This window comes from Melospiza georgiana, chromosome 1 (genome assembly GCF_028018845.1).
Source record: "Melospiza georgiana isolate bMelGeo1 chromosome 1, bMelGeo1.pri, whole genome shotgun sequence".
Lineage (NCBI taxonomy): Eukaryota > Metazoa > Chordata > Aves > Passeriformes > Passerellidae > Melospiza > Melospiza georgiana.
In genome coordinates this window covers 120,663,133-120,684,649 of record NC_080430.1, presented here as the reverse complement: position 1 = coordinate 120,684,649, position 21,517 = coordinate 120,663,133, and the positions used below count along the sequence as shown (strand labels likewise).

General features: G+C 39.2%; 1 protein-coding gene across 1 annotated transcript in view; it reads left to right on the top strand.

Moving 5' to 3' along the window:
• CPA6 (carboxypeptidase A6) overlaps positions 1–21,517 on the top strand; it is an 80,042-nt gene that overhangs the window by 22,451 nt on the left and 36,074 nt on the right. Inside the window, exon 2 of the mRNA XM_058025516.1 lies at positions 12,304–12,379. Coding sequence (XP_057881499.1) covers positions 12,304–12,379 — 76 coding nt within the window. The remainder of the gene's footprint in view (positions 1–12,303; positions 12,380–21,517) is intronic.

Genomic DNA, 21,517 nt, shown 5'->3' with positions numbered 1-21,517 from the left:
CCCGGCACGATGTGGAGCAGAGCTGTGCCGGTACCACAGGTGATGCAAGCACCTGCTGGGACACAGATGTGCTTTGCCAAGACACGTGTGCTCATCATTTTCACAAAGAGCTCTCTCTCAGCCATTCAGAACTTGGTTTTGTGCCTGGTCTGTTAATGAATTCATGCGGGTAGAAAGGGCAATGTTTACTTGTGTGCCCACAAACATCATCTTTCATGTGTCTTCAGACTGCCATAATACAATAAAACCTTTCTGTCTGTTCAGCACCCTGGTAGAAGGTGTGGGAGGGTTGCAGCACTGCTCAGGAAGACCTGTGGAATTTGCCTCCTTTTGAATTGGTTAGAAATTGTGACAAGCACAATAGCTGCAGTTAAACTAAACATTATTCTCTTAACCAAAAGCAGAATTTCCACTTTTTTGCTTAGGGAATTTTTACTGTGGCATGCTGTGAGGTCAGGGTATTAGCAAACGAATAGACACAGAAGTTTGTAGAATTCCAAGTTGTCCCACAAAAATAACTATTACCACAATAAAGAAGCAAATGACAAGCTTGCATTTCCAGATTTACTCAACATGTAACTCCAGCATCTCTTAATTCAGAAGTGATTTTGTGGAGAACTGACACAGCTTTAATCTAGTGGAAAAAAATTATTTCTCAAGCAGCTTATAAAATTGGGAAAATATAATTGCCTTAATGGCTGGTGCAGCTGTGTTATAGGAGCTGTCTTCAGAGAATAAATAATTTCATTGCCACTAAAATATTTATATCCCTCTCCAAGCCTTCAGTTTGGTTTTGTTTTTCAAATAGTATTCTACATTTGGTACACTTTTGTTTTCTTCAGCACTATAGGTATCATTTTTCAATTATAGGATAGCAGGTCAGTTTTGTGTAAGATACTCAGGACTGGTTTGAAGAACAAGAGGTAAAGACTTTGTTTTTAAAACTCCAACCTGGATTTTTTTCAGGTTGCATATATGTACGTCACAACTGAGTTCAAAGATTCAGATCCATCAGATTATGCACAGCTATCTTGTTTGTACGTGTGATGTGTTAAACTCTTCCTTCCCATCCGTGCCTTGCTGTTAAGTGAGACTGCAAACTTGCCATCGAGCATAAACATGTTTAAATGTAGTATCCTGACATTTTTTTATCAAGATGTGTAGCTGAGTGAGTGCAAGAACTGTGATGTATGTATTACACCATCACTGGGGATTGAGGCTGTCCTTAATCTGCCCCTGAGAAGCCTTGTGCCAGGTTGGAACCTAAATTTATGGCTATGAAAATGCAGAAGAATGAAATGTATTATCCTGATGGGCCAGACAATGCAAAGGCATTGGGAGTCTTTCACAGCCTTTATAAAGACAGCCCCATGTCCAGCAGACTGAGTTTACTTGGCTTTTACACCCCAGCTCCTAAATACAGCTGACCATGGGTGTATCTGAGAGGCCCCTGATAATATATAAACCCACTTCACTTTTAAAATAATGGGGGAAAAAACGCAACAACAAACCCTCCACTTTGTCACTTCCCTGAAAAATAACTGAACAAAACTCAATGTCCTCAAGATGGAGATTATCAAAGCAAAAGCACTTCTACATACCCACTGTACTTCTGTCTCCAGCCTTTAAAATCAGTAATGAAGAAGGTCATTGTGGTGATCACAAAAAAATCTTTGGGTTTTTTTTTTTCCAGTTTCTTGATATATACAAATGCCTCCCCATGTTCCTGCAGGCAATTAGTGTACTGTTAGTTTTACTGACGTGTAAGGTGACTTGTATATTCACATGCAGGTCCTAGATGTGGTTCCACATAGATAAGAATAAAGACAGAAAATATATCTTTTCTATGCTTTTGAGAAAATGTTGATAGAAGTGCTGCAAGCAATCATCTGAGGAGCTGCTGGTCTGTGAGCAGAGAGTGTGCCAGGGAGGGCTGGGAGCTCACACCCAAACTGGCAGCGTGGGCTCTCTAGAGGGGCTGGTTCCTCCCTTTGGGCAGATTATCAAGGAGCTCATATGGTGTGAGAAACAAATGGATATAACCTCTGTTTTTCCAAACAAAAAGCTCAAAAAAAAAAAAAAATAGTTACAGAGCCTGAAAACAGCTTAAATGTATCTATAAGCAAAAAGATTATAAATAGCATCCATAAAGCTTCTTGGAGCAGCTGGTTAAGTGTTTTCCTTTTTGTGTGCTAAAATTGTCCCACCACAGAAGGTTTCTAAACCTTTTCTATAAATTCATCACCATGGAAAAGTGGTCCTTAGGAGAGAACAGTCTGTGAGTCATCATAAGCTTTCTTGCCTGTAGTACTACATCTAGCTCCAAAGGGTTGTTTTGAACTCTCATATTAAAAAACAACAAACAAAAAAAAAAAAAACCCCACAAAACACCACCAAAAACCAACTGGCCTTTATCTGAAAAATATAAAACTATGAACATTAAAAATCTGTTATACTTAGTAAAATAAAACTCCTTATTGCAGGCACATGCACACTTGTTTATACCTAACAGGAAATTGGATTGATATCTGTAAGGAAAGATGGGTCAGGAAATATACTGCAATTTGAAGTATATGTTATATGTGGTGTAGAATTGTAGCTGCACTTTCCAGTGCATAATTCTTTAAAGTGAAACAAAAAAATTTTCATGGAAATTACTTTTCTCTCCTTCTGCTTCACACATTTGGTTCCCGTGTTCACTGAAAATGTAATTAAACAGTTTTATTTTCAGGTTTATTCCAAAAGATTTTTTGAAAGTTGATTTAAAGAAAACCCGTTGCATAACTAAGCATGCAAAAACACCTCCAATTTTTTCAAAACAAGTTACTGTACAACACCTGACAGTGCTAAAAGCAAAGAACATTTGTTAATATTTGCTACCCAACGGTGTGGGTTGCTTCCAGGGCATACCCAGAGGTGCTCAGCAGCGTGCACCTTGCATCCTTTCTCAGGCAAAGGTGGTTGAACACAGGGCAGTGGAGTCACCCAGGGTTCAGCTGGAAGCCAAGACACACCCAGGCTGTGCATTAAACTGGGAAACACCCCCAGGTGCAGCTGTGCCTTGGCAGACTCACTGCTAGGTTTGTCTCACTGCTCTCTCTATTCAAGGCAGATGGAAGAAAGCAAAAATGACACAATGTGCCAGGGGTCATGGAGACTAACCATCCAGCATTTTTAATTCAAAGACTCTACCATACATCTCTGCTTTATATACATTTAATCTGTTCCTTTCCGCAGTATCATTTCTCCTGGGAAGATCTCCTGTTTGAAGAGAAATTTGCAAATGCCATTTGACCTCAGTCGGGGTGTGCAAGGTGCCCCTTTGCTGAGGGACTCTCCTCATTGCTGTGCTCAGAGACACTCTACCTGCACACAAAGTATTGCATCTCAAGTCCACACTGTCACCTTGCTCATGTCCCTGGGGGGAAAATAAGAAATCTCCCTGTGTTTCTCAGGGTCTCTAGCTGGTCAGAGTGACCCCAAAATACGTTAGAAAGTCTCTTTTCCCAGCCCAGCACTCAAAGAAGGAGTCAGACTCCTCATTTCTCAGTCTCAAGGTTGTTTATTGTATCTTATCTATAAAATTCTTTCTCCTGACCTGCTGAGGTCAGCTCAGCAGGACAGTCCGAGGCACTCTTGCCCACCTCCAGGGTGGTGTTATCTTTTTATACTAAAAACTATGTGTACAATATTTTTAATTTCCAATACCTATCCTCTATGTTAGACAGTGAGCTTCTACTCCAAACCAATCTGTAAGTGCCAACATCACAGCAGAAGATGGAGGCCAAGAAGAAGAAGGAGAGAGACTGGACTCGCCCAGATTCCTCCACCTTGCCCCCTGAACCCCCATTCTAAAAACCTCAAAAATCTCCTTTTCACCCTGTGATAAATTCACTATCATTCGACTTAAACTTTCATGGCTTGTAATTCTTCACATAAGCAATTGTTTTTTCCAAAGGCTAAATCAAAGGCACAGGGGTCTTGGGCTCTGTGCCAAGGTCTCTGAGCCCCCTGGGCAGGGGCTCGAGTCCTCCAGGGCAGCCAGAGGAATTTCCTGGGTTCCAACACCTGTGAGACTCAGAGTTGTGGCAGTATTTAGCAGGTAGCATCATGTGTAATTGTTTCCGGGCTTAGTGCATACAGATTTACAATTTCTTCTTCAAAATAGCATCTTAAATTGATGAACAGTTCAGATCTCTTTTATGCTTATCTGAGACATAGGAATAATTAATTGTCCTGTAATGAAAAAAAGAAAACCAAAAAAAGCCTGCCTTTTCTCTTTCTTAACCTAGCAAGACTCCATGGAAATGAATGGAATAATGCCAGTCTATTGCAGTAACACCAGCAAAAAGAGAATTTCCTTACAGGATTTTCCTCACTTTTTGCAGTAAATTTGCTGTACTCCCCAGCTTTGAAACCTTCAGATCCTGTCCTTCTGCAAAATTGTGGAGAGGCATTGTCCTTTATTTGAATAGTGACACTAAAAGTGTACTTTCCATGAATTAAAATATATAATCATTATGTGAAAGCAGACTAGGCAAGAAGTGATGATAAAATAGTTTGGGAAAACTTAGCATGCTACAGACATCTCATGCAGCAGTATTTCACACCATAACATTTTTTACTCCATAAATATTTTCATCTTTCTTGCTGTAACTTGCATAAATGAATAAATGCATAGAAAACACTAATGATAAACCCTAAATTAAATCTAAGCTCACCATCTTGACATTTACTTTTTAAAATATGTATAAGGCAATTCCTCTGATCTTTTTTTTATACATTTACAAACACATGCTTACAAGTTATTTGTGTTTCAGGGCCAAGTACAGTAATGAGTAAAGGCTTCCTCCTCTTATTGCTGAAAGACTTTGTGAGGGCTTGAGAATCAAGGCTTTAAATTGAACTCAAGCGATTGCCTATCAGGAATAACCAAATCCTTCCAAACTTGGCACCATTCAGCAGCAGGAATTGCTACATGGTCTTTACCCTCATTCTCTATGCTTTGAATGATCATTACCCACAAAAAATACAGTTTTTCTTTTTATTTTCAGTTATTTTCTGAAGCTATTTATTCAATAAAGACTCAAGACATTCAAGATAGGAGAACTTGATGGACTTAATGGCTGAATTAAAAGAACTAGGGTGAAATGCAATAGTTCAAGTTTAAGATCATATATATAGGAATTTCTCCTTATTACTGCAAATCCTTTGGTTGGATCAAGGAGAAAAACCAGCAATGTAGTATACAGCCACAGGATGACTGTGATTTTCAGTGTGTTAGGACCATAAAATTGAGTTTGTATGAGAATTTTCAGAGGAGTAACAGTACTTACACAGTGCTTTTGGTCCATGTTGAGAAGCAGAAAACAGGAACAGGTGCAGAGAAGAGCTACAGAGACATCTGATGAAATGATCTCCAGATATCTCATCAACCAAAATTCTTCTCTTACTCTATTAAATTATTTCTCCAAAGATTGAAATAATTTTGGATTTAATATATTTCAAGCATTATATGTATTATAATAAGAGGAACAGAGTACAATTAGGAAAGACCTACTGGTCATAAGGTCTTCCTCTTTGCTGTTAAAGGAAATTATGCAATAAATTTGACAAGCTGTTTTCTTTCTGGGCCACTTATAATAAACATTCTGTCTAGATTAGAGGAGAGAAAAAATTTGAAATAAATACAAATTTAAGTGAAGAACGTGACTTATGAAAATAAACATAAGATTTCTTCTTCTCTGCTTTTCAAAGATAGAAATATTATCTGATCCTTGAAAATAAGTTATCAAAGCCGATAAATTACGTGTGCCCATTCAGTGGCTTTTACACAGATGGAAATGAGCAAGTATTTGACTGCAGTGGCAAGTAAAGGTCAAGTAAAACCATAACTTATAAAAGTGGAGTCCAGATAGTTTATGTTCTATAAATTAAGGATTTTCTATGAACTTCACACACTCAAATGGAAGGGTTTAAAGCTTACACAGGTATGAAGTAAGCTATTTATTAGTATCAGAAAAAAAGCTATTTTACTTACCTCTGGCTATATGGAATTTTTAAAATAAGCACACTTCTTAAAATATCCATTTTAATGTATTTTATTCATGGTAGCGCATACTAAATTTAGGCAACTTTATCAGAATACCACCAGTTTAAAATTTTCATTTAAGACTGTAGAAGATTGCTTTCACTTATATACTTTCAAAGATATACTTCATATTTTCCAGGTTAGTAGCTTGCCTGTACAACCAAAAGTGGGGGTTATTTCCAACCTTTGAGCATATTTCAAAATTCCACAGTGGTCTCCAAAGCAAGAGAGCATGGTCACCTCTTGTTTAAATTCCTTGCTGTTATTCTACAAATATCAATACACCAAAAAAAAAGGAGATGTAGAAAACATTGTAATTATATTACAAGAGTTCTATTGTCATTACCTTGCAAAGGTTCCATATTGCCAGAGTTTCGTACCTCCTTGATGTTTCTCATAGTCAACTCCTCTAGGCACTGACTCTTCACAGCAGCCAACAGATTCCAGTTCCCCCCTCCCCTGCCCCCCCTCCCCTCCCAGTTAGGGAAAAGTAATTAGGGATGGGTTGTTTATTTGAGAGGAGGTAGCGTGAGCAAGGTAGAAGTGTGGTGAAAGGGAGGATGAAGAACAGGAAAAAATATATGCAGCTGATGTGATCAGATCTGTTCAGGACACTGGCTGGGGGGTAATTGTTTGCTACAGTCTAATCAGGACATTAAATGAAGCTTGTCTGGCCCCACCACACGAGTTCAACATGCCTCTGCAGGATGGAACGGGGAAGCTTTCCTCTTTGGGCAGAGGGAGGAGCACCCAGATGGACAGATAAACTTTCTGGTCCTCTCAGGCCTATGCCAGGCCTGACAGCATCACCATCTACTCCTGGCTTCCTTACAAAGCACAGAGCAACTCACTCTATTGCCATAAGCCATGGCAGTAAAGAAGTAGATGGGGTTATAGCAGAAGTTCCTTTCAATAATATGTTACCAGAATTATGGTGATTCTTTCCTTAAAAGTAACAGTAGTTCAAGTAATATGTCATTGGAAGGATTGTATCCAAGTTAAACAATCATCAGCTGTTTCATGCAAATATGTTATTACAGTATGTTTCTCAGGAAATTAATATGAATGAGTATACATGCTGTTTCATTTAAGCAGATTATTGCAGCCTCCCCTGTGGATCTTAATCCTGCACAGTTAGCACAATATTTCCTTGTCAGCTGGTTGCTTAATTTGGTCTGTTTACATTTTTATTGGTCTTGTTACTTCTTACTTTATTTTCTGCCCTGAACCACTGCCCTCTTTCTCTCTTCTTTTGCACATGACTGGATGACACTTGATGAAAGCAAGACAGCATTCATTACCATACACAGTTCATTTTTCTGTTTTGAGACAGAGACACGCACTGAAGCAATTGCATCCCACTTCATGTGTTTAAGCTAGGTGGCCCTATAGCCAGTGTTTATGAGACATGGGAGGCCAGCTTTGTTCCTTAGTTGGAATGAAAACTTTGAAACTGAAATTTTTGCAGATAGTAACATTCCATATGTCTCTGAAATGAAGCTGTGTAGAGGAAGACTGCTAGTAATATAGCATTGCTTTAGTCTGTAAAGTTTCCTGCTGGGTAAAGAAACCCTTTTTACACCTGAAAAACATCTATGAAACTCAGATATTTCATGCTTGAGAAGTAGCATGCAAGTTCAGCTTCCCAAGAAGTCATCTGTGCTATGCTGATAAATGTGAGGCAATAACATACTTTGCCTCCTCAGCATTTCTGCCTACATTACCCAAACACCTATTTTTTGACAGAAATATAAATTAGCTAGCTCTTTCTCATACTAGGAATGGTCTCCGTTTTCCTGCCTTAGTAGGTAAAAGGCAGAAAATATATATACATTGCTATCTAGACAATGCAAATGGTGTTCTCTTCTGTTTGGATCAGCATCTGCTGTAATACAGAAAACCATAATGAAGGGCTCAGGACGTTTTGTAAAGTTCTCTTTCCAGATGTACCCACCAGTCTCAGGAAGAAGCCCAGCCTTATTTGTCTGTCTTGATTTTGTAGCACTGTTGAATCACAGTTAAAACTCTTCATCCCAGTAACAGAGAAAGAGAAAAACATTAATGTTTTATTATTTCTTAACCTCTTGACTATCAGAATTTAGTGGAGAAAAAGGAATGAAGCAATTGATCTTTCATCACAAATGATATCTGATGGCATATTGGGAGTTGACAAGAGGCTTTCATACTGTAGATCTTTTCAGATGTGTCATTCAGCCTTAATGAACCTCCAAGTGCAGCAACTATGGCAGCTTGTTCTCCAGAACTGTAATCCCTCCTCTGCTATTAGGAATGGATGCCTGTAAGTGGGCATGTATTTTCTTTCCTATTTTTTCTATAGGTATTTGATTTATAGCATATCACTCCTTAAACTGTGTTTAAAATACTTGTAAATCCTTTGCAAACATGCTTTTATTAAATTCCGTGAGAGAGCACAGATCTGATTAAGGTTCACATTAGTCAGGAGAATAAAACAATAAAAAGGATTTTCCTGAAGGAAATGAGGAATTTACATAAATGCAGTTCATGCCATGTGACTTCATCAGGAAAGTTTCATGAGAGAGAACTGCTAATTCCATCAGTAAAGAAGTCGTAGATGTGCTGCAAAATAGTTTCTTTAGATCCATCTGGTCTGTTCATAGATGAGTAAAACTATTAATTAAATGGGGAAAAAAGTGAATGAAAAAGCCAAAGAAATAAACCAAGAATTTAAGTCCCCATTGGCATCAGGAAGTATTGCCCTTCCCAGGGCCACGTAGCATATTCTGTGTTTCCAAAGCAGCTGTGTCATTCCTCATGCTGTTCCTGAAAAATGTCAGGGGGTGATGAAGGGAAAAAAAGGAGTCATTGCATGTCAGTGCTGGCCAAGAGCTGGTCACCCATTTTGCTCCGACACAGGGCTGTCCCTGGGGACATCAGCCTGGCTTCTACTCTGCTCACCACACTCTTTAAGTCAGTTCATTTACCAAAGCTTGTGTGCTGCTCTTGGCAAAGGCTTTCAACACAGTTTAATGTTTACACAAAATTCAAAAGATCTCACTAAGTCCTAGCTTTAAATTCCATTAGCCTAATTGCTAGGGTAATTTGAAAGTTTGTCATGCTGGATATAAATTTCTACACTAATTTATACAAAATATATCTCATCTTGCTGTTTGTTTAGAAATTTTTTTAAATAGGGTTTTAAAAAAAGATTTAGAGGCATCATGGTTAGAAAATTAACCTTACCTGCATAAATCAGCAGACTGCTGACATGTCTGCAGGCAGCAAAACTTTCCCTAGTTGGATACAGATATGATTACTTATTTCTTTCTCCTCAACAGCTCAACATAAAGAATGGAAGGGGACCACACCAGGGGATGGTCCTGAGTGTTTGGGGTGCATCTACCATTTATCAACCATATTAGTACATGATTTGATAGATTTTGTTGGCTTTTAAATAGTGGATGTGTTATTGAATTTCTACCCTAAGTTCAGTGTGTATTACATAGCATTTAAGGTAATAATTGGATTTCTTTAATGTGAAATGTAACCAGAAAAGCTATAAAGCTAAAAAATCACCTTAGGACCATAGATGTCTGAAGTAAAGCTAGATTTCCTATCTGTGCTTTGTTGAAGAATGCATAATGATTATGCACTGACTAGCCAGCCTACAGAAGTGGGTGTTAGCAGATAGTTCTCAGGAATCCAGTGTATTCCCACAGCTTGCATGCACAAAAATTGAATGGGCTTTGCCATAATGGCTTAACCATCTTTTAATAAATACTTTAATAAATACTGAAATTACCATGCTAATCTGCTAAATTGCTTGCTGTGAGCTCTCTAGCAGCGGATGAAGCCACAGTTTGAAGCATTTCCCAACATTGTGTCAAGTGATCAATCTGTCACAGCACCAATACTTTCCTCTCCAGGGCAGGTTTTTCATCACACTGGAAAGGACAGAGTTGCTGAGCTAATCGAAGGCAGTTTACAGCATGAATTCAAGACCATACCTCAGTGATATCCACTCCTTCAAAATTCCATTACAGCTGTGTAACACATGCTTAGCTACTTATTTCATTAAAATCTGGTTTTTATATGTGGGTTGTACCAATCCTTCCAGAAATGTCTGATGGATCTTTATTAGCTACATCAACTTCCTGGGCAATCATTACTGCTTTATTCCTTTTTCATTATTTTCTTCTTAAAAGCAATTTAGTACTTAGAAAGAAGTGAGTAATGGAAAAGAATATTACTCTTGTATGTATGATAAATTCAAAGCATCTATTTTCCTTTAGAAGATGCAGCAGTTGTAGTACTCTAAGAGATTTATTCCTCTCTGTGCAAGCTCCAAAACAGGAGGTTAAATTTGGCTTGGAAGCATAGTAATTTCTCCTAAGTTTTTGGGCTGCCAAATTATAACAAGAGAGCTCTCAGAAATCTTTTTTCCTTAGGCATAAACCATTTGTCCGGTAAGGTCAACAGCAGGCAAGGCAAATGGACTGAGGTCCACACCTGTGGGTACATCAGTGTTACTGCAGCAGTACCTGGAGTCTAACTGGACCAAAAACTTTTTAATGCCATTTGGGAGTTGGAAGGTTTGGGACCTGTCAGCAGGGGTGAGAACCAAAACTGGAGAGCTGAGACAGAAAAGGGAGAGCAAATGTTGACTGTAGAGGAAAGACTAAAAAAGAATAGGGGGTAAGGTAAAATTATTTCCAGAAACACGTAAGCCACTTGAGAATTCAGAATTTATTAGTAGTGCTTTCTTCTGATCTGGCAGTATTTATTGCTTACCTATGTATGCATTAAGGATTCTTGCAGCAAAGGTGAGTCCTACCAGGGCTGTAGCCGCAGTTCATCAAAGGCAAGACCTGGTGCCTGTGAGCAGCAGCAGCTTGGGAGCGTTCCTGGAACAGTGAGCCAGGAGGGGCACACTCAGCAGTGCTGTTTCTAGTTGGCCAAATGTCTTCTCACCAGACTCAGAACCTTCCACAAAGGAGGAGAGCTCACAGGATACTTGAGGGTCAAAACTTTCAATGTCAAGGGAAATTCTACTGTTTAAAATTCCCAGATAATATAGAAACTGTAGATAAAGAAATTGTTTGGAAGGTACTGTGGCTACTGGATGGAACTGTAGAAATAAATATATGCATGACTGCCAAGGTCTCTTGGAAGTACTGATTATCAACAGTACAAATTAAAAACTCAAAATGTAGGAAAATGCCAGAATTCACACTGGCCACTTAAAGTTATTTCATCCTTGTTGTGTATGGCTGATATTTTAGTTACATGATCATTCCCTCTGTTTTCTGTGGTCTCCAGCATCCCATAGGCCATGACAGATGGTGGTCATTGAAGGGTCATTCAGTTTCTTGTTTCCTGTTTGCAAAATTATGTCCATTGAGATGATAAATCATAGAATGGCTTCAGTTGGAAGGGATCTTAAAGGTTATCTAGTTCCAGCCCCACCCCTGCCATGGGCAGGGGCACCTTTCACCTGAACAGGTTGTTCAGAGCCTCATCCAGCGGGGCTTTGGACACTTCCAAGGATGAGGCATCCAGAGCTTCTCTGGGCAATCAGTTCTTGTGCTCCTCACAGCAAAGAATTTCTTGCTTGTATCTTACCTAAATTTACTCTATTTCAGCCCCTGTTAAAGAAAGTGAATAAAGTCAGCTACTATTATCTAGAACCTTCTGAGAGTGTATGAGCAGCTACTTACTTCACAAAATTTGTTCAAGTTTTAATCGATAAAGCAAAAGGCATGCCTCAATATGAAGATCACCTTTCTCAAGTTAACTCCCCTCTTGAATGCATGAAACAATAAACTTTTCAAGGTCCATTAAAGGTTTAAACATGAAAAAACAATGTATTTTACTTAATCTCATCCTCGGAAACAGATCAATCATTTTGGAAAAAGATGATTTTTTTTTTTTTTAATCTGAGGCATATGTTCAGTATGGAAGAATGTCAGACTGAATGGTTTAACTTAGAAGGAATGAACAAAACATTTGGATGTAAAGGGAAGGTCAAGCTGACACTGATCTGTGAAGAGCAAATCATTTCTATGGAAGTGCATAATCCAGAAGCAAATTTAGAAGCAGAGCTCCAGCTGACCCAACATTGTCCAGGTGCTGAAAAAGAGCACAATTACAGTAGCTATCTGAACCTAATTACTGTCCCATTGTACTGCTGCAAGGAGTCCTAAAGTGCCAATTCAATTTTCTATTATTGGCAGTGATAAAGTCATACGAGTTGTTCCTGAGAGCGAGAGGGAAACACAGATCCTGAGGGCTGCATTCAACAGGCTTAAGGTGAGTTTGATTATTTTCATCTTCTTTTTCTGATCTTTTTTAAAGACTGTAGTGGATTCACTTTCTTGCCTTTCATTTGGCACTTCAAATTATTTTATTATCTGGAAAAAAGTATTTGCCCATTAAATTACTAATTTACCAATAAAATAGCATAAGTATTAGATTCATCATGCCTGACAAAATTAACAACACTTACTTCCTTAAGGTGATACAGGTGCCATACTTGTAAATTGGCTTTCTTTGCTCTTCCACTTCTTGCTAGCATACATGGTTGTTTCATTATCTGCTCAATTGTTATTTGAAACACTGAGTTAGTTCATATTGTGAACACACAGAGTAATATAAATAAGGCTTCAGTTTAAGAATCTCTCTGGCAGAATAATTTTTTAGAGGCAGATTACAGAGTATCTAGGACAGGGAGCCAAAATCTTTCTTCCCTGGCCTTTCCCTGCAGAGGTAAATGAAAAGCAGCAGTGCCACTGCAGCAGTGCAGCACAGGAGCACTCTGCAGCATGCTGCTCTGCTGGCACAGCTTACAAAGGCAGAGGCAGCTTTTCCACAGCAGCCTGGCTCACTGTCCCAGAGCATGGGGACTACCTGTAAGTCAGGTCTATAGTCCTGAAAAAAGGACTGTACCATGCACATGCACTGCCCCCAGGTACTGTGGGACAGGGATAAGCTTCATTAGTAGTCACCAAAACAGCCTAACCCGAGCAGAATCAGGGAAGTAACAATTGGATCAATATGTTGAGTGCCACAGCATTTGCAGCATGTGCAAAAGCTTTGGGCTGCTCACTGCCTTCAACTCCAGCAAGCTATGAGGCAGTCTGTGATGTAATTCTGCCTCTGTTGTTGAAACCTTACATAAATGGTTGTGCTCTCAGTGCAGAACAAATGAAGGTGCATATAATTTTCTAGTCCAATGGTTAACATCTGGGAGACAAGTAAATCCGGTCTCTGTCTGCATACCAAATAAAACAAAACTAAGGTGTTAGAAGAGCTCTTACAGCCTTCCATCTTTCAGTTATGATGAAGATATCTTGCTAGTGTGCTTTAAAGAAAGAGGACTGAGCTACCTTAGGTACCTTAGCCCAGGAGAAGGCTTACTGCTGTGAATACCCCAGTACTCAAGACATTGACACCTTACTAGCTTTAAGTAGGAAAGCTGAGGCTGTCTTCATCACATCTGCATTTCTTAACACTGTGTTTGGTTAGTTCACCTTTCAAGATGCTGTACTTTCAACCCCCATTCTCAAGACATCCAGCCTGTGCACATGTTGAATGAAAAATTTCAATGTTCAAAACAGGCATTGTCATGATGCCATGGTTAGACACTTTGCACTGTAATGCCCAACTCTCCTAAAGAATATTATCTCATATTTGTTCTGCATTGCTTATTAAGGACCTGACCTTCTCCTGTGAAGGTTACTGTAACACCCCAAAAAGGATACTTGTTTTACTCTCAGTTAGGAAAAAAACCCACCATAAACCTGAGCAATAGATGTGGAAGCTGGTTTTTGCATTAATTTCTCCCCCCTGGAAGTTGGAACATAAAGAGGGAGCACATGTGTTTTTTTCCTTTCTCCTCATATTGTAAAGCCTGAGAAGCAAAGGGGTTGCTCACCTTCCTGTAACTGTTTCTCATTACAGAGCTCCCTTAGGCTCCCAGAAAGAGATTCCTTCAAATCAAAGTGGGAGCAGTAGAAACTTGAATAAATAATTGCATACTGTAACTCTGAGAGCAGGATAATAAAATTTTGGCAAACTTCAGCAGAATCTGACTAGTTAATTAGAAAATGATTGATTCTGATGAGAAACTAAGCTGAGGGGGTTGAAAGGATGACTCAAAAAAGAGAGAGTGTAGTGACACCCAGTTTCATGAGCACAGGCTGGGTTTGGCTGCCTGTCAGGGCTCTTCCATCGGCAGCTGCTTCACTGCCCATCTGCATGGGGTGGAAGAGACACCCAAGTGGATAACAAGTAATAGATATGTTTAACATTAATTTATCATATTTCCACCCTGCAAAAAACCCTCAAGTTATTCCCTCATGAAGAAGTGGATCAATAATGACACTCCTCAGAAATGCCCAGTCCCTACAATAGCAGCACAAGTCAGTTGTGGCTGCAAGCTATCAGGCAGCCCCACTGCCTGAAGAGAACCATGTATTTGAATTTGTGCAATTTTTAAGTCTCCATGTCAATTCTTCCCATCCTTCTCTCACCCCCAGCCTTCCAGGTTGAAATTCAATGTACAGGGGATTTATGTTCTGTTTCTTAAATATGAGCCTTTAAGCACAATGTTGATTATATGCTCTGGAGAAAATGGAAGACAGTGCACAAAAAAAAACAAAAACCAAAACCCTCAGTAGGGCAAAATAAGCTGCAAACAAACCCCAGATATAGTCCTGTTGCCATCTTACCACAATATGCCTGACAAACAACAGAAATACAAGCAGGAGTGTCAACAGAGATGTATGAATTGCTATAATTACAAAGACTGCACTTTAGATTGCTTCATTTTTGAGTCAGAAAACCAGAACTAGTTTAAAGACACATCTCCTTTGAATCTGTTTTGGTTTGAGCAGTAAATTAATACCAACCTGCTACATTACTCACACATTCTGTTCCTCAAGAGGGAAATAAAGATGGAACCAGGATCTTTTCAAGATATTACAGTTTTGTTATGTTACTTGTGTTGTGCAAAATTCAGTTTTCAACCTGAGTTATGATGTGGCCTGATAGTATTCTCTACCATTGTCATTATTATAAGAATAAGAAAAGTCAATAAAAATAAAACTGATGTAATTTTTGTTGTTGAATTGAGAAGAATACATGTACTTGGATTTCAGACATCTTTCTCTACCCTGGAAAGTTGGTCTATTAGAGATGAGGTATATATTTCAGAGGGCCAAAACTTACATTCTCTTGGCATGTCAGGATTAGTCCCAATTAGTAAAACAGGAATTGCAGTGCAAAAGTCATTTGGGGAGCCCAATTTACCCCTGGTGTGATCCACGCACTACATAAATATTTGGAATAAATTCCCAGGAGAGTGCAAGCACAGAATAGGTTCTGCACAAATGGATTGTATGCCTGTTGCAGGATTTCCTTGCACAGAACAGACCATGTGTGGTAATAAGGCAAGGGGAACATAATCCCTCCTGTCCCAGGCCTCCTCCTCGCTGTGTCTGGTGGAGGGAGGTTTTCCACAGACTTGTGGTGTTCCGTGCTCATTTCAGCCATCCTATAAATTTACACTTGTATGGCAGAGTGATTTAGCCTTTTTTTCCAGCATACATCTCATAACCCAAAGAATTATAAGAAAAACTCCTCTTTGTTCAGTTCAAATGACCCTATCCTTCTGAAGGGCATTACCACAAAGAAGCTTGAAAAAATGATCCTGATGATCCTATTGCAAGGGCAATGTATTTTGGTGTCAGGGAAAGAATAAAGCAAATGCAAAGATACCCCTCCTTATTGCCTACTGATTTGGACAAAGGGAAAAGAACCAAGAAGAAAATAAACCAGCAGTGAAAGAACAGCAGTGTGTCATAAATAAAATTTCACTAATTTTATCTGCCAGCTTCTTAATTACTGTCCTTACCACTGATTTTTCCTGAGTGGATTTTGTCATTTACAGTCTGCTCTAACACCAGAGCAGTGGGGAAGGAAGTGGTGAGAGCTCTGGCTTTTGCCATGCTGAAGCCATAGAGGTCAGCAAGGTCCACCCACACCTTTTCAGAAAAGCACCAGAGACCAAAGGAATACTTTCCTAAATGTGCATTTATAGAAACCTACACTGAGACATTTTGAAGGATCATCCAGGAACTGGCTATATGTCTTTATGTATTTGAAGTATCTTAGAATGTGTCTCCAGTGATTTACTTGGACAGTGACAGTTGAGCTAAAACATAACCCCCAAAATTCATACAAGAATTTCGAGGACTGCTGAAGGTTTTTAGTGCACATGGAAACCTCTTGATGACAAGAGCAAGGACTGCTCTTCTACCAATACCTGAGCTATAAGGTTAATTCACACATTTTTACAGAAGTTGTAGTCCCTAAGAACATCTGAAACCTAGCATCTGGAGCTCCTCAGGAGGGATATTTGCCCCCCCCTTTTAAGGGGAAAAATAAAATATTCCATATAATGCTTGGTGTAACAAATCCCTGAATTCTACCCAAATTGTCCAGGCTCTGCTACTGTATGAATGCCGTTGCCTATAGTGAGTGAATAATGGATAATGAAAGTTTCATTCCACACATTTTACTTTTGTTCATGAATTGCCCAGTGGCAAATCACATTAGTCATAATCACTTGCTGAGTAATTTCCACAAATTAGTTTTGGTCTGTAACTCCATTGCCCACAGTACTTTGTTATTAATCATTATTATAAATGGATTCCTTCATAGGCTGGTTCTGTTAACATTGAGGTGACAGAATATTGCTTTTTTTTTCCCTGGTGGGGTGAACATAGCATGTAGATCTGCACTGCCAGTAAAAATAGCCAGCTGTATGGATAAAAATTTTTCTGCTGTAAGTTCTGTAAAATTGCCTGAATGTGCATGTATTCAACCAATAAACTCAGCTACAGTAAAGAATAAATATAGAAGCCTAAATATAATGAGTCAGATCAGCTCAAAGCAGAAGGAGGGGGCTCTGGGCCAGACCACTCTTGTCTCAGCCAGGCTGAGTAGGGTTCCCTGTGCCTCCCCACCAGCCCCTCACTGTAGGACTACATCTCTCCAGAACAAGTTCTCAGAAACTCTTGTGCATCATGCTGGGTATGCAATTATTTCCTAGGGCAATATGTGTCTGAGGTCAGAAGAAATGAGCAGGTGGGGAACAAGAGCCATGCCCTTTTTGAGGCAGGAGATGGCAGTTTCTGGTTTTCACTGAGTGACAGAGGTAGTAGCAGCTGGCAGATGCCATCAGTATGTGTACAGCAGGATCTCTGGTCTCCAGCATGTTCCTACATCATTTCTTTCAGTCTCTGTGGGGAAGAAAAATAAGACTCTGGTAATTGGGCTTCCTACCAGCAGCAGCACCCACATCCTTAGACACATTTGGCACAGACCTCATCCCAAAGCCCACTGGGGTAGATGTGACAGTGAGTATGACAGGGGTAAATGTTGCTGGAGCTCCTGCCTTGGCTTTCATGCAAGATGTATAGTATGCAAGTATCCTATACATGTATGACAAGTATGTGGCATAGCAGTGCTGAGGAACATTTTCATAGGGCTGTGATGGACTAAAATGCAGCAAATACTTTGACAATTCAAGTGCAAACTCAGGGAATTACTTATTTTCCTAACTGTACATCACTGTCCAGCTTTTAGATTGGCTGCTGCTGTAATGCCATCACAGGTACCAGTCTTGAATTTAACATATTCTGTTGGGGTCTTCACTGTTACAAATAATTTCTTTTTTCATATATATGGTACAAATCTTTAATTCTTAGTATTTAATACCAGAAATATATTTTTACAGGTTCGCTGTTCCACTCTAATAATTTCCAAATTATTACAGTAATCAAAAAATGAAAGAGAAACAGGTAGGATGATAGCACCACAGTAACTTGAATATTACTGCCCATTCTCTGTTCCCCAGGACTCCTCTTGTCCATGTGCTGTCCCTCTGCTTTGTACACCTCTCCAATGACTGTCTATTTTCTCCTGCTCTTTCTTGTTCAGAAGACAATTTGAGGAGCCTGTTGCTGATTTATGAGCCATTTCATGGTTTTAATTCTGTTGAACCTGAATGACAGAAACAAATGTCACATTCCCAAGTGCTTTGCAAAGAAATGGGGATTTTCTTGGGTCCTCAGATGCAGCAGATTCTGTTTATCTGCTCTGGAATTTTCCTTTGTAAGCATTATTTTTGAAGTAGCACTTCATTGAGCCTTGAGTGATAACTTCTACTCCATCAGTGGTCTACAAGCACTTTTTATCACATAACGCCTGACTAGGATCGGGACTGTTTGTATAGGTAGCTAAGAAGCAACTGCTCTGTGAACATTCCTGGCATAATAGAGTTAGACCACTCATTCTTCAGTGGTTTTTATAAAAGAAATTCCTGGGCACAGCCAGGCACTTCTTCAACTTTGGGAGGAGCCAGCCTAGCAGGCCTTGAAGCCAGAACTCCATTCCCTTTTGTTTGTTTTCTAGCCCGTACAGCAGCTGCTTATCCATTGTAATCCCTGAATTGATCCTGTCATTGCAGTTCAGGGAATCAGAAAAAATGTCTCATAGAGGAAAAGGATCACTTGGCTATAAATCTGATAGTTTACACCTCCATAGGAAAATGCTTTAAAAGGCTTCAGAGGACAAAAGCCTGTTTGAAAATGCAGTAAGAAAACCTGTCAGCCCAAGTGGAAAGCCCAGTTTGCAAAAGGAAAGACCTAGCTCAGCAACAAGGGCTGCCTGCATTTTACTTTGCACCTACAGCAAATGATGCTTTAGGTACTTTAGTTTTCAGTCTAGATTTTACCCTAGCTCATGGTTAGTGTTCCAGTCAGATATTAGAATATTTCACATACACAAGGAACATCAGCTGACAACAGAAGGTATTCATTGATATATCAAAATACATGTTGGAAACCACTTGCCAGGCTCAGAAGGAAAATGTTGTTGCAGAAAAAATTTAGTGGTAAAATACAAGATAGAGAAGAATAGCCCAGGTAGTGAAAGCCTTGTTCTCACAAGACACAGAAAGCATGGGCTTTCTGAGATGGAAGGAATCTGCTTCCTCTGGGGAAGCCTGAGCCTGAGCTCAACAAAGGCATCAGCACACTCCCAGTGGAAGCAGAATCAAATCCAGGGCTTACTGTTCCATTTCCCAGGCCGTGCAGCAATAACTGCAATGTGAACTAAGCTATAAATAGCTTAACAATAAACAAAAGAAGGGTTTGGCCATTTTTTTAATGAGTCTGTTAAAGACTTTTTCACATCTTTCAAATATACTTAGCCCTGTGGCATCTGTACTTGTAAGAACAGATACTCAGTTACTATATAATTGGGTATGAGTTTTATCTCAGTGACTCTCTTGAGGAATAGCCTACAGGTTCTTTTCAATGTAGAGCCCTGTGTAAAATTATACCAGTGTAAATAGAGTGGGAAGACCATTACTTCATTATAGTTCCACAAAGATTTGCAAAACTCTAAACTTCAATCTGTGCATTGTTCATGTTCTGTTCCTGCCAGTGTTATGGTTGCTGCAATCCCATGAATCATTCCCGATTTATTGGCACAATTACTCTTACCAGCCTCACTGAAAAGCAAATAAATACTGAAAAGTTAGAGCCAGTAAAATGTCTAGTGCACTCAATCAGAAACCTAAATTACTGTGCACTGGGACTGCCTTGTAACTCCTTTTAGAAAGCCCAGGGAATTCCACACTGGATTGCCACTGGACCATTTTGCAGCACATAAAGGACGGCTGAAGCTGATTGGCAATCAGAACTGTCAATTAAGTTCCTTAATTGGCAGGAGAAAGTGAGGATGAAATCAGTCCTGGTCCTGAAAACATTTGCAAGGGTGAAGACATTTGAGAGGAGCAGCTCTGCACTTTCCAGGTGAACCACAGCACTGCTGGGATTATGCAGCAGTGTCAGAGTGAACAGGAGTCATTCCTGCATGCTTCTTTCTTTTTAGATGTACCAACAGAAGTCTAAAATTCTGTTGCACACTGTACATGTGTGTGTGAGGGGCGTTTGTGTGCATACATGTAAGTGGCTGTGTTTCCCATGTATTATGGGATAAAAACTCAGGTGGTCAGACCTCTGATGATACCAGTAAGACTAAAGCAGTTTCTACTTCTACTCTCTGCCTTCTACAATTGGATTTATAATTGAAAACATATCTAATGGCTTTCATGACTGCTTAGGGTATTTATGCACTTATACATGAGTACATGGATATAAATGGGAAACCCACATTTCCTGAAAGAGCCCATGAGCAAACAGCACCCCTGTTTTCATTATTGACTGCACGTTCCTTTTTACAAGAGACTCAGAAATGCCAAGCCATTTCAACTGACAGCACCATAATAATAATTATATTCTGAACTTTACAGTTGACAGCATTTCTCAAAGAAATCCATTCATGGTGATGTCAAGGACAAGGCCATCTTTAGCAGATGTATTGCTGGACACAACTCAGTAGGAATAAAAACTGGAATTGCTAGGTAATAAAACATATAACAAAATTACTGTCTCATGGGGAATAGCACAGATAAATCAGAAACTATTTTCTCCAGATACTAAATGTAAGTTACGGCAAAGTTATTGTAGTTATTTTCATGACAAACATCAATAATTTGTTTGATTGATACATAATTGCAGACCTGATGAGAGCACTAAGCATCTTCCTTTCAGGCTAAATGGAAGAAGAAATTAAACATCTGCTTATGAAAAGGTAGTGAGTGACAACTGGAGGCTACTGCCCAAGAAAATGGCTTTAATTTCAAAGACCAGCCTAAACCCCATGGGTTAAAAAAGCTGGGGATTTATTTCAGCGACTTGTATTAAAAAAAAAAAAAAAAAAAAAGACTGTAGGATTTATGCAGCCATGAGAGTGTTTGTGGGGAAAAACAGTGAGACTCTTTTCTTCCCAGGCTTCCTTTCCATGGGCATGGAATGAGCTGGAGGAAAACTGAACTAGTGAATAAAAATCTTCCTGTTCTGTTTTCTGTCTTGGCAGAGCAAAAGAGTTTTCAGTACACCATTTGTGAAAGTGTTTGTATTCTTGGAAAATTATTTGCATAATTTTAACTTTGGAAGAAATTCTGAATCCTATTAGTTAAGCACCCAAATCTATTTTAAATATTTGTCCTTTTTTGCTTTGTGCTGACTTTTCCTCACTGTACTGACCAAAACCTAGAGACATGAGTAATGAGTTCAGGGTTGCTATACCTTGGAGGGTGTCCAGGTAAGAGCTGATAGATTTATTTGAGCTGTCTTTAACACCTCAGTTTAAAGAGAAACTGCCTACAAAGAAACCTGGCTTTCCTAAGAAAATATTGAACCACAGGGACTTTAATGGGACAAGTGAGGTTGAAAAAAGAACAGACAACTACTTTTTATGTAGTTAAAATTAATAATCTCTAACACAGTCTTTGTTAAATAAAGCAATAATGTG